General features: G+C 38.1%; 1 protein-coding gene across 7 annotated transcripts in view; it reads left to right on the top strand.

Annotated features, from left to right (window-relative positions):
• The window catches only part of qtgal (queuosine-tRNA galactosyltransferase), a 29,426-nt gene that overhangs the window by 2,760 nt on the left and 13,028 nt on the right, over window positions 1-13,638 (top strand). For 6 of the 7 annotated variants that reach the window (XM_032562274.1, XM_032562278.1, XM_032562277.1 and 3 more), the window contains 5 exons: window positions 215-279; window positions 3,684-3,749; window positions 4,750-4,845; window positions 11,287-11,382; window positions 13,138-13,262. In XM_032562274.1, coding sequence (XP_032418165.1) covers window positions 215-279; window positions 3,684-3,749; window positions 4,750-4,845; window positions 11,287-11,382; window positions 13,138-13,262 — 448 coding nt within the window. The remainder of the gene's footprint in view (window positions 1-214; window positions 280-3,683; window positions 3,750-4,749; window positions 4,846-11,286; window positions 11,383-13,137; window positions 13,263-13,638) is intronic. The other variant, XM_032562279.1, reaches the window with a different exon arrangement.

The following is a 13,638-nucleotide window of genomic DNA, read 5'->3' as shown; positions in this document are numbered from 1 at the left end:
ATAAAATGAGCAGATCACTCTGAATCTAAATTTGCCTGGTGAATAAATAATTTTGTGATTAACTACATGTCTTTGTATTCTATTGGCGTTTTTCTTTCTTTTTTTTTGCAATTTAAGTTTCTTTTTTTTAAAAAGTTATAATTGTAGTTTTGTTTTATGCTTGTTTTATGGTGGATCCATACACAGAAACATGCTGTGTTATTTTGTCTTCCAGTGGGATTTGCAAAGAATAAGGCAGTGACTCAGAGTAGTGGACGGTACTTGTGCTTTCAGGATGCGGTAGGTGTGCTTCAGATGTTCTTTTAATGAAACGCCAAAATAATAAGGACTGATTATTTTATTTAAATATACATAAAGCACAACTTTCAGCTGTCCTCTTCAGGTTTAGCAGACCTGTCATAACACAAACTTTATAAAATTGAAAGTATTGGCATCCCACGATAGGTTCATGTGTGAAATACTCTGTTTCTTGGTACATTTTTCTATGGTTACATATCTAAAAGCTTATCTGACTAAAGTACGTATTGATAGAAGAGTATGATACTGTGAAGGCCATTATAACTGCAGTCACTTAAACCACAACACGGTTTTTGGTTTTAGTACTTCTTTACTTTTGAGACAGATTGTTACTCTGTCTTTTTTTTGTTACATGTGTTTTGAAAGGAAAGGTCATTTTCACAGACACTGACTTGTCTTCTGTGCAAAACACAAAGGCCTGTGTGTAATAATGCAACACAAGGCAAATGTGACAAAGTTTTGAAGGCTTATCAGATTGCATTCACATGAACTGCAGTGGGAGGTTTGAGATTGCAGTTGTTTTAACGTGGCAGACTTTTTGTCTTGGCCCCGCTCTGACTAGTCAGCAGCTGTGAAAGGAATCTTTGTTTCAACAACATAAAGATGTTTGCTATCTCCTGGTGATAACTTCCAATCGGAACCTCACTTTAAAATACAAAAAAGAAAGACTTGAAGGTCCAAGCAGCAAGTAAAAAGTCTTAGTTTACGTTTTAATCCTCTACCTATCTGGCATGATTTATTTGTAGCAGTTATACTATTTATGTCTTTACTTCCTGTCCTTTTAAACCTTTACTTTAGTTTTAATCTTTTAACTCATCCTTTGCTTTCATTTTTCCTCCCTCATTTTTACAATATGATAATTATTTAGTCAGTTTGATTGACCAAGCGTCTGTATTAAGCTAAGTCTATCCCAACAAGCTGCCCTGTGAGTTTTGTTAAAGTTTTTTTTACTTTAGACTGTTTAGATAGACTGTGAACACATGTTCTCTGTTCAGAAAAGATTTTAACAGTAAAAAAAACAAACAGATGTCAGGTTTCATGTGCCAAACATGACAGAGATCATCCTGGCTTGTTCTTAGGAAAAAATTTAAAAGACAATCTTTGTGATAATCTCGGTAACGGTCATGGGAAAACCTAAGTGCAACCCGAGATTCAATCTGTTATTGAACCACATTTAGCAGCAATAACTTTTGTGTGACCTTATCAGCCTCGCATCGTTTGGGAGGAATTTTTGTCTCATCCTTATTTGCAACATTTCTTCAGTACGTTGAGGTATGCAGACACAGATCTCCTAAGGTCCCGCCACAGGTTAAAGTCTGGACTGTGACTGGACTGATGCAACACCTCGATTCTTACATTTTTCAGACATTCTGTCGTAGATTTGCTTGTGTGTTTGAGATGGTTGTCATGTTGACACCCCAAATTTCTCAAATGTTTTTGTATGACATAGAGTTTGTGATCGAATGGCTACGAGTTGCCTGGGTTTTTTTTGCTGGAAAACAAACTCAAATTATTACATCTTTGACATCATGCCTGTTAGTAGTAGTTTTACAAACTAACAGGCATGTTAGTTTATCCTGAAATACTTGGTTTGGTTTTCACCCAACATGGTAATCACATATCCACTTTGGACCTTGTGATGTTTATTATTAGCATGTAGCATGCTAACTGAGGTGGAGTTCTTGAGGTTTTGTCAGTCTTTCTTATCATTGAACATTCTGACCTTTTTTTTATCTTTTTATTTTCTGGGATTTCGTTGCTTAGAAAAATTGGCTACTTTTAAAAAGATTTTTTTACTTGTGAATAGTCGTTCACACTGTTGAATAGTGAACTTTGGATTACTTGGAAAGTATTTTATAACCTTCCCAAGATTAATGGGCAGTAACAAATGTTTCTCTTTGGACATGTCTTTATATTTTGTCTTCTTCCAGTTCTCATACTCTGAATCCACCAGGCTTGCAAATTTTCAAAATTCCTGTTTTACAGCAGTGGTCACATTCACTGATGATCTGTTATTTTAATTATCGTATTTTCCGCACTATAAGGCACACCTAAAAACCTTCAATTTTCTCAAAAGCCGAGAGTGCGCCTTATAATCCGGTGCGCCTTATATATGGACCAATATTGAGCCACAACAGGTCTCGCAACTACGGTAAAGCAGCCGCCGACTTCATTTTCCCCATAGAAGAAGAAGCGCGCGGTGCACGCTGGGTTTTGTGTAAAGACCCCCAAATGGCTCCTATTAAGAGACGCTTACGACGCAGAGTTTAAGCTCAAGGCGATCAGTCAGTAGAACACGGGAATAGAGCAGCAGCGAGAGAATTTAACATGAACGAATCAATGGTGCAGAAGTGGATATATATTGTGATTGCACTAACGTTTGATTTACCGTAACAGTATCAGACTGTTTTTTTATGTGTTTATTGAATCGAGGAAAAGTTCCCCTCCACTATATGTTATACCTTGCTGTTGTTAAAAGATAAACTGTGTCACGAAAATACCACGTCACTTACTTTACCTTGGGGAAAATAATAAAACAGCTGTTTATTCATTTTGGGAATGAACGGAGTTTTCAGAATGCTGGTTTGTAATCTATTAATAAAGTTTGACTGACCTATCTGACTATTTTGTTGACATTCCCTTTAGCGCAGTTCCATCTAATGGATGCATAACGTAACCCCAGCCTCTACTGTAGCGTCTATTCTATGCGCCATAAAATGCGGTGCGCCTTATATATGAAAAAAGTTTTAAAATAGGCCATTCATTGAAGGTGCGCCTTATAATGTGGTGCGCCTTATAGTGCGGAAAATACGGTACATCTAAGTACCAGCCCATGCTTACTATCTTTTTCATTTACATCCTGTGAAAGCAGCAACGTTGCACTATTTTCCCCCCGGGACAGAATCCATCAGTGCCATTTTGTATGTGTGCAACATCGATGGATACCACAATAATATCTGTGCCAATGCAGATGGCGGGTGTTCTTGAATGGCCTGTCAACAGCCTGAGTTTGAAAATTGTTTGCATTTCATGATGATGAGAATCAGAGAATGACTGATCATAACAGACTGTTTCACAGTGTTTACAGAGTGGAAAAGCTTGCAACAGCAGAGCAATTTATATTTGAGAAAGTGTGACTTCTCACATTGTCTCTTGCTCTCAATGCCTTTCTCTGTGTTTCTGTTTTGAAGTGTTAGATTCACTTTACACACAATACATGTTCAGCTTATACTTTCAATTTTGGTAACCTGTTTCCATGTAGAAAGTCTTTGAAACATGGTTTGAATATATATTTTTTATCCAATGAAGTGATACTGAGCGTTGATGAATGTTTACTTTGGTTATGTGTTTTCATTTTATTTTACAGTTATTTTCTTCTGCCCTAGGATGACATTATGTTGCCCCAGAGAGTCCGTTTGCAGTATGAAACATCTATCCTCCATCCAAACTCTGTAAGTTTTTTTTTTACTGTCATTGCTTAGTCACTTCCTTCTCTTTTTTCAACTTTGCTCAGCCGTGCTTCCCTTCTTTCTTTTCACTTCTCCTCGGCTCTTTCCTTTTCTCTCAATTTGTTGAAATAAAAGAAGAAATCTTCATTGGGCCGCATGTTTCCGTGGGTGCGCGTATGGGCAGCTGGCACGTGGAACAGTGAGAGTATCTGGTGTTGACGCTTTCTTTGACATGCCAGGTCAGAGGTCAAAGGTTGTGTGTGTGAGGGAAATGACTGAGACGGCATGGAGACAGCAGGCCCGCTCCCCTGTACAAACACCCTGACCTTTGTGGCTCACTGTAATTTTTAAGCTCTGTCAAAAACATACAGTTGAGAACAGATTCGCTTGTGGTTGGAGAAGACAAATTATCTTTTATTTTTCAATCTGACATCAGATAAAATGTTTTTGTACCAGAATTATTTGCATCAAAAGAAAAAATGTAAAGAGTTTTTTTTATTTTATTGTACTTAATTTAAAGACAGTGTTATTTAGTGTAGTTGTCTTGCAATCCGAACGTTGTGAGTTCAATTCCAGCTTCCTCCTGCCACATATTGATGTGCTTTTGGTGTGCAGTATATGGAGGTCTGTGCATCTGTGATCTATTGTCAAACAATAAAACAAACGGTGTATAAAAATAGCTTCTTTTAATTAATACTATATATTTATCCGTCAATTTAATTTATCTTGACTCACTCTTGTTCAAATGTCTTCTTTACTGCTTTTTTATCCTTGGTTTCCATCAAAACGGAAACTAACAACAATGGTTTTTATTCTGGCCACTGTTTTAGCATCAATTTCTTATGTGAAAAAAAACTGTATGGAAAAAAAGAAGTTTCTCACAATTTCAAGTCCAGCACACCATGTTTTGCTTTCCTGTGCAATTAAACATACGCCAGACACGCTGTCAAAGCAAACATATTCATTGCTCGTATGATGGTGTGCATGTGTGTTTTCATAATAGCTGATTGGCTGTAGAGTCCAGCGGCTGCCGGAGGGATCTACGGAGCGATACGCTCGCTGGATCAACTCACTGGCTCAGGATCAGCTCCTCACTCAGGTAAACAAACGCAGCTCGTCTGTTTCAGTGCTTGTGTTTCATGCGCGGGTGAGAGGTCGCATGTCAGGCAGCTACTAGGTCGGATAGAAACAGGATACATACGTGTTGCTCACAGTTTGTACGGAAACGGAGCGGAGGGCGGAGGCAGTGTCACTGCTGCCCTCAGAGCCCATCAAAGCTTCAGCAGGGGAAACGGGTCACACTGCCAACTGAGAGGGGGGGATGTTGACGGAAGCTGTTGGCAGTGGAAAAAATGATTTTACTGGCAAAGAAATTGTGTTTCTTTCTGTGGAGACTTTCTGCTCCAACTGATCCTGCAGCAGACATTCAACACTTTTTGGACTGTACAGCTAGCTTTAGACTAACACTACAACATACCTTGAAGATCTACTGTAAATAGATTAATATAATTAAAAATAAGAAATTTTAACAAATTTATCTGTTGTTGTTTTGGGTTTTGCAGGGCCTGGAAATTAACCTTATTTCAATTAATTTGCACAATTATGTATGTTCCCATTTTTAAGGCCTGAAGTAGATTGTTTCAGTTTTTTTTTATTCAAAATATACTTTATAAATAAAAAAAACCATGCACATAAGGTTTACTATTACCTTCGCTAATGATATAATGTAGTACATTACATTACTCTTTTGCGTATTGATTACCATTTTGTTTATGTATTTCAGACTTTTATCGCATTTATCAATACGTTTATTTATGATATCTAAATGCAATGTTGCTTGGTCAGTGGCTACTGGCACTTCACTTGTGGTAAGAAAATACAATTGTAGCTGGTCTACAAAAATACGTCGCAGTCATATTTTCAAAACCTAAATAATTAGGTGTTACGGTTCCCCCTTTTGAGGACGGGGGAAAAACACGACAACCACAATGAATTGACAGAGTCCCTGTAAATGTATAAAAGCAGGACGTATTTTCATAAAAATCCTAAAAGGTTTGCACAAACGGTGGGGGAGAAAAACAAACAGTCTGGCAGACATTTAACATTAGGTTTTTAAGGATTTTATGTTCCTATATTTTAAAGGAAAACTGTAATGTTCTTGATTTGTAGTCAGATGTTTGAAAAGGGAACAATTCCTGTGCTTATGTGAATAAGCTGTTTGACAGAACCATGTAAAATTAAGTAAGCTATCAGAAGTGTCAGTGGGCCCAATGGACTGGAGCACTTAAAAAAACCTTGTCGAAACGTGGCATCGTTATCAATTTTAAGGTCAGCATCAGTGCTACCATTATTAATGATCATAATAGTTGTGATATTTTCCATCATTTCATCATATTCAGAATGTGTCTGTATTAAATTAGATCTGTCAGGGATAAATTACAGCCTGCAGCTTGAGCACACAATGTACCCAGTATTCAAAGGTTGTGTTTTTTGTGAGCAGATTGGATACTTTCATTTGTCTAATTAAGTCTATAGACAGAAAGCTTGGTGTAATTGTTTTGACTGTGTGTAATCAGACTCTACATTACAATGTTGATATTTCCGTTTATCTGAAGTGGAACAGACAAACCAGAGCATTCTGAAGAGCACAAGCATCTAGCAAAATGTTAGCATTAGCCGCTAGGCTAGGCAGCTAGCTGGAAGAGAGGGCTGCTCAAGTATCTTCCATTTTCACGCTGTGAGCACAAAATATCTTCAAAGGAAACTTTCTTCTGCAGTTGAAACATTTGAAGTTTAGCTACATGATGCTGTTTGGTAGTTCAGTAATTACTGCCTTTCATTCACTGCCGATGGATTTCTGACAATGTGTTAGAAAGACGGTTTGAGAAACTGTTTTTGTTTTTTATTTTTTTCAAAGTGTGGACACTAAACACATTTTAAACATTTCATGTTTCTTATTTTAGGTTAACAATACTAATACTGGATTACTAATATTAAAACAAGTTACTATTTTATCCCGGAAATGGAGGAAACTGAAATGCATGAAATCAACAGCATAGAGCCAGACTGCATAGCATGTGCCTAATAGATTATCTTACAATCTTTATTTTTTTCAGCATTTTTTTTTTATCTTTCACAATCTAGGCTCGTCCAATATCTGAAAAGAGTGAACATCTTTTTAAATCAGGTTTTTAGTAAATACTTTTGGTTTGCTCGAGTCTTTCACACATTTTCTGGGAACTGGTGATATGGTGGGGAAGTATTTCTATTTATATTGAAAGGAGAGCTTGCCAGTTCTGATTTAGCAAAACACACCATTGCCAAGGATACAGAACAACCTGGACTCACTTTCTGTAACATGCATGCACATTGTTACCGTCTGCATAAGCACTCAGCAGACATTCCAGGATATTTGTATGATATTAGGTTTCATGGAGCATGAGAGTGAGATCATGCACTGGTTCTGAAGGTGGTGAGCCACTCCTTTTCTTTCCCCTGCCTTCGACTACCCGATTTTACTTTTACTTTGGGTATAATTTGTGTATAAACAGAAAGAGCTTAGTAAATTAAACCACATAATGTAGTGCTGCTCCCCATATTTAACTTCATATACAGTACAGACCAAAGGTTTGGACACACCTTTTAATTCAATGAGTTTCCTTTATTTTCATGACTATTGACATTGTAGATTCACACTGAAGGCATCAAAACTATGAATAACACATGTGGAAACATGCACTAAACAAAAAAGTGTAAAACAACTGAAAATACCCCTTATATTCTAGTTTCTTCAAAGTAGCAACCTTTTGCTGTGATTACTGCTTTGCACACACTCTGCATTTTCTTGATGAGCTTCAAGAGGTAGTCACCTGAAATGGTTTTCACTTCATAGGTGTGTCCTGTCAGGTTAATATGTATGATTTCTTGCCTTATAAATAGTCATGAAAATAAAGAAAACCCATTGAATTAGAAGGTGTGTCCAAACTTTTGGTCTGTACTGTATGATGATTCAAAAGCGCCCCTACCCTCTGATTAGTCACAGTCAGCCTCCTACTGCGCCTGCTGTTTTCCCAGAACTCATTCTTATTCCTCTTATTCATTATTTGGCCACAGCTTACATGTTCAAAATGTTGCAATATTACAACAGGCAGGCAAAAAGGCGCACGGAGATGGACACATACACACACTTCCCAGATAAGATTCAGTCCAGCTGTTGTAGCTGGCTGAAACCAGATGTTTGGCACAATTTTCTACATCTGTGAAACATTACTGGCAGGGCGTAGTAGTTCATTCTATTGTGAAAATGTCACATGTGTGCATACGCACGTGCATTTACAGGCACGCTGTGTGAAATGTAGTGATGCGGTCAGAGGCAGAGGTGGATCGGATGACCTTCAGGTTCATAAGGTAGAAACTGTTACCCAACAAAGAGGAAAGGGTAAACAAGACGAGGCGAGTGGAGGGAAGGTGGACTGTCAGGGGGGCTTCATCTTTTAAAGCAGAAAAAGTACTGAGGTTGTGTTGCATTAAGGAGTTTGAGAGAAAAGAGGAGAAGCAAAAACACAAATGAGTCAGAGATCATCTGTGAGGAGGGGATTCTGAATGTTTTTCCTTCTGTGCTGGAAGAGAACATGTATGCATATGTAGGCCTGCCATGATAAAAAACTTTTACTGGACAATATATTGTTACAAAAAGTAATACGATAAACAATAATGTTTTTATTTTGAGACCACTTTCAAATAATAATAATAATAATAATAATAATAATAATAATAATAATGAAAGCTTTTTAATGCAAGTATATACCAACTCAAAGATGGGGGAAAAAAACACTGGAACTGAAAAGCATTTTAAATAGTAAATACAACAACCAAAACAATAAGAGTTAAAATGGACTGGGTGTCAAATGTTTCTCAAAGTGCCGGCTTTTCAACGACGCTGAAGGGGAACATCTATTTAAAAGATGTCGTCTGAATTAAAATTATTGCACTCGTTTTAAGTTATTAGGCAATTAGTTAATTTGTTGCTCATTTTAACAGGCTTATGCATTTTATTTGCTTTCATGATTAGAGTAGAAGTGTTTTTCTTCCCCTCTGTGAAGCTTTTGGTTAGTGTCTCCTAATAACTCCATTGGACTTTATGTTGACTCTGAAACACTCCTGGACCATGAAAATCAGTCTGGTTTCAACATATAAACCAGCAGTGTAATGTGAGTTTCACTACTTTGAGTAAGCTACTTCTGTATGTGACTGACTTCCTAGATGTTTACACCCTGTTCATATCTTGCGCTAACTTGTATGCTAACTGATTCAGATAGAAGAGGAGAGTTTTATCCCAAATGACTAGATCTCAAAGTTTGTCACTTCGCATGCAATTAAACACAGCCATGAACATGTCCCAAAAAGCTGTCAGGGAGACTCAAAAGGTGCACACTGAAGCTAGAGTCAATGGCTTAATATGGTGGCCAGAACATGGCCTACTGCTGTCACATTCCTTGTGTTCAGCCACCGTCTTACCTGGAGTAAGGAGGAAAAAGGGACTGGATTGCTGTTCAGTGGCCAAAGTCCTGCCTTAAATGACAATAAGTGTGTTTTCACACCTGATAGTCTCGTAGACTCGGTTCAGTTGGGGAGCAGAATTTGGTTTTACACTGCAACTGTGCCCAACAAAACGAAAATTAAAAAAAAACAGTTCACTCCCTCACCTGTGGTGGCGCTGCACCAAAAACTAATGAAACAACGCTAAAACACCTGAGTGAAGTTGGCCCCCCCACCTTCTTCAAATCAGACAAAATTGGTGTCAAACATTTGTGCAGCAAAAATTTTCGTTTGTGCCGCTATCATTTTAAAGATATAAAGAAATGTTTCTAGAGGTCATCAAAGGTCAACCAGCCCCCCCCCCACCCCCTTCCTCAAATCAGACGAAATGGGTGTCAATTAACTCAACTACGTTTGTGCAAAACGTTTTACACCAATTTTGTCTGATTTCATAAAAGTGGGGGCACTGGTTGACCTTTTGACCTTTAACCTTTCATTAATATCTTCAAAGCCAAAGCAGCACAAACGACAATTTTTGCTGCACAAACGTTTGACACCAATTTTGTCTGATTTGAAGAAGGTGGGGGGGCAACTTGACTCAGGTCACAAAAACCTCTGAAGGAGACACAAGTGTTATTTCCTTCTTCAAAAAATATTAACAAAAATGGAGTGGCGTCAAATTTTAGCAGTTGTAGGATTTCTCTCTTGTCTTTGGTAAAAGACCATGAGCCAGTTCTTCCACTGGCATTTTTACCCAGAATGCCCTACTCTATAGTCATCTTCCTGTGTTTGGAGCGGCGTCCGGTCCGCTTGCATCCACATATGCATTCAAACCGTGCCAGAGTTCACTTCAACCGAACCAAAACCTAGATTTTTAGGCGGACCAGAGTTTGTTCATATGGCTGTCGATACTACAACAAACGGATGCAGGAATTCACACAAATGAAGTACCATCAACGAAATGAGCGCATATACTGTTTTATAATATAATTTGGTTAATCTTATGCAGTCTGGTATTCAGACTTTCGGAGATACCGATGTTTGGGTTTCTTATTTGTTCCAAGCCTGATATACATTACTAATAGCTTAATGAATTCATTCATGAGTTTCACCATCTTAGCTAAACTAGTGAAATAAATATTATTGTCATATGTTGAGATCTACTTGTAATTCCTGCTGTAACCCTTAAATTAGCCGTCATATGTGAGTCTTTTAACACTGCTTATCATAAAATGTCTATTTTAATCTGGGAAATGTTCAGTTGTGTCCCAGGACAGTTTATGGTCCAAAATGTCCTTTTTTAAAAAATATAAATTCCCTCATTAGTGACAATCTAAGGCTGCACAGCTCTTTGGTTCATGTACCTGTAGTTGTATTTCAGACCATGTGAATGAAAAGGCTCAACATTGAAAACTACTGATTTACATTTAAATTTTACTGCCAAGTTTCTGTCTTCAGGATGATGGCTCATTATTTTCTGTTATTGGGTTTGGACACGGCTATTTTTTTTTTTTTCTTCTCCCCTCCAAGGGGTCTTTTGTGGGCTCTAGTGTTCCTTATATGAAAGTAGACTGACAGGAAAGGGGGAAGAAGAGGGAGGAAGACATACGACGAGGACTCAAGGCCTCCAAATGTGGGTCACGCTATCCCCTACGTCACCACAGCACGCCCCAGGACACGGCTGTTCTTAACCAAGTTTTTGTACTTCTCAGGAATCTAGAAAACTGTTTCATAAACTTGATTGCTGATGAAAAATTTTACTCCTCTGAGGCAGAGGAATGTATTTTCCACAACCACAGTAGCAGAGCGTATAGTTGCTTTATTAAATGCTTGTCATGATTTTGGTTTGTCTTGTTTTTTTGTTCTAGGTTTTGTATTATCAAATAGTCTAAAAAATTGTAGTAATGCCCCGGTTTTCTGTTTTTTTGTTACTTTTAGAAACTGATTCTGTGTATTTATCTGACTTGCCTGTTTTATATCTGGACCTGGTATTTGGTTTTAGGCATACACCTCCCATGGGCCCACGGTTGTCATGCCAACATGGTTCTGCTCAAGGAAATTGTTCATGAAAGTCGGATTGTTTGACGAAGGAGGCAAGGTGAGATTTAACTCTCACACCATTCCTTAAGCTCATTTGTTTAGCACATTTTTTTCCAACAATGTTTGGATTGTTGTTTACATTTTCTCTCAGCAGTGAGTATTCACTGAATTAGACACAGATAAAGGGGAGAAGAGAACAAGCAGATAACAACAAAAATCACACTGGCATCGACGATCTGCTCCAAGTTCAGTGGTGCTTTGTAAAAAGTAAAATGCACAGAATAGTAATAAAGATCAACTTTTCCTTTTTTTTTGTTATTTTTATCATTTTTTAACCCACACATTACATTCTCTTGAAACGAGTGGATAAAGTTAGCTTAGAACAAATATTGTAGCAATTTAGAAGGTTCATAATGACGATATAAACAACAGAAACATCCCAAATTCTAGTGTTTATGTTTATCTAATAGTAACTATGGTTTTTAGCTTTTGGAACAATATTTGTGACAGAAGATGTAAGTTAATGGCATCAATAATTACTGATTATAATTTTATCACTGGTGATTATATAAAGATCTGCCTACAGATGGTGGGATCTTTGTGTTGCATATGTTCACTGTGGTTGGTTGGATCAACGAAGGTATTTCTAGAGAAAACTTACAAAAGAAGAGACCAATTTAAGTAATACACTCTGTTAAATTTACTGACAATTATATTAATAATAATACTCATCAATACCTTAATTACAATAAAACATAATTTTTGCTTATCTTTTAGAACAGTTTTTTACTTTATGCCTAATCAAAAGTCATTGTCAGCAAAATAAACCTGTGGAGGAGCAGCAGCTCTACTCTTCTGTATGCATTGATATTTCTCAGTATAAGGGGTCGGTCCTTACCAGACCCTTGGTAATTTAGCTATTTAACCACTGAAGGTCACTCTTAGACCATATATGGAGTCCTTGAACCTTCAGCCCAATATGGTCAGATGATCATTAATAATAGAAAAAGAGAAAAATGAGGGCAACACCAATACACAAAGTGACATCTGTCTTTACACGCTAAAACACAGTTGGTGTTTCACAAACTGTGCTTATTGCTAAACATGGATACATGTTCAAAGTCTATTGCATCATGTCTTGACGCAAATGCTGGGTGGCAAAAATTATTTACCACCATTAAAGGGGCAGTACTATGTAAAATGTACTTTTTTGCGCTTTACATCATGTTATATTGTTATTCCCTCATCAAAATCATACCTTGAGTGTTGCTTTGATTCGTTCATGCAGACCTTCAATCACCCGTGGCAACCATTCAGCTCTGCAAAATGCTTGCACCACCAAAATGCTTGGGACTGAGCACCACCTTTGAGAGCGAATGTCCTCTTTGGAGCAGTCCTCCCAACTCAACTCCTTCAGACTAGTCAGTAGCAATTAGCAAACTCCTGGTGGAACAGCGCATCAGCTGAGCTCATTATAGGAGCTACATTTCATTGAAACGTTGGTAAAGGTGTTGTTACAGTGTCGATAGAGCACTTTTCAGAAGGAAGAGGAGTTTTTAAAGAGACAGAGTCCCAATTTTAAGAAGTCGTATTTCTTTTATGTCATATTTGATATGTACAACATTTTTATAGCAACTGAAGGTTAACATAGTTACTTGATTGAGCTAGAAAGTGATACTGTGCGACTGAAGAACACGTAAAAATCATTATCTCCATCACTTTTAGTTGTGTTGGAAGTGAAACAGGCTTTACCACTGACAGCACATGCTGCATCTTTACTGACAGAGATCCAATCTCTCTGTTTTCTCTCCAGGGAGTCCCAGAGGATCTGCTCTTCTTCTACCAGTTCCTTCGTCAGGGAGGCTCTCCGCTCAGGGTGGACCAGCGCCTGCTGGTTTATCGGTACCACGAGGCGGCTGCTACTCATTCTGTGACCGAGTCAGTCTCACCGTTCCCCCTCCTTCCCACTGAGTTTCTCTCACACGCACATACTTGGTCACAGTGTTGATCCTCCACCTACACCCAGCTGCCCACTGCCATCCCTGAGTTTCCCAGGGCTCTCGCATGCACTCACACACGAACCCAAATACTCCCGCTGACACACACTCATGAGATGTTTTTCGGACTTTTCAGATTTTATGACAATGTCTTTGGAATTCCAGTCACTTTCCCAGCATTCAGATCAGGAATTTTGGCCTTCTCTGCCTGGAATGTTAACCATCCGCTCGTAGAAAATCGTATTTTGGTGTGAACAGAAGTGCTTAGGATGCTGTGTGTCAGGCTCACAGCTGCCTGAACTCCACCATGTGGAGCC

This window comes from Xiphophorus hellerii, chromosome 5 (genome assembly GCF_003331165.1).
Source record: "Xiphophorus hellerii strain 12219 chromosome 5, Xiphophorus_hellerii-4.1, whole genome shotgun sequence".
Lineage (NCBI taxonomy): Eukaryota > Metazoa > Chordata > Actinopteri > Cyprinodontiformes > Poeciliidae > Xiphophorus > Xiphophorus hellerii.
The sequence above is the reverse complement of the archived record's forward strand: the minus strand, read 5'-3'. Positions and strand labels throughout refer to the sequence as shown.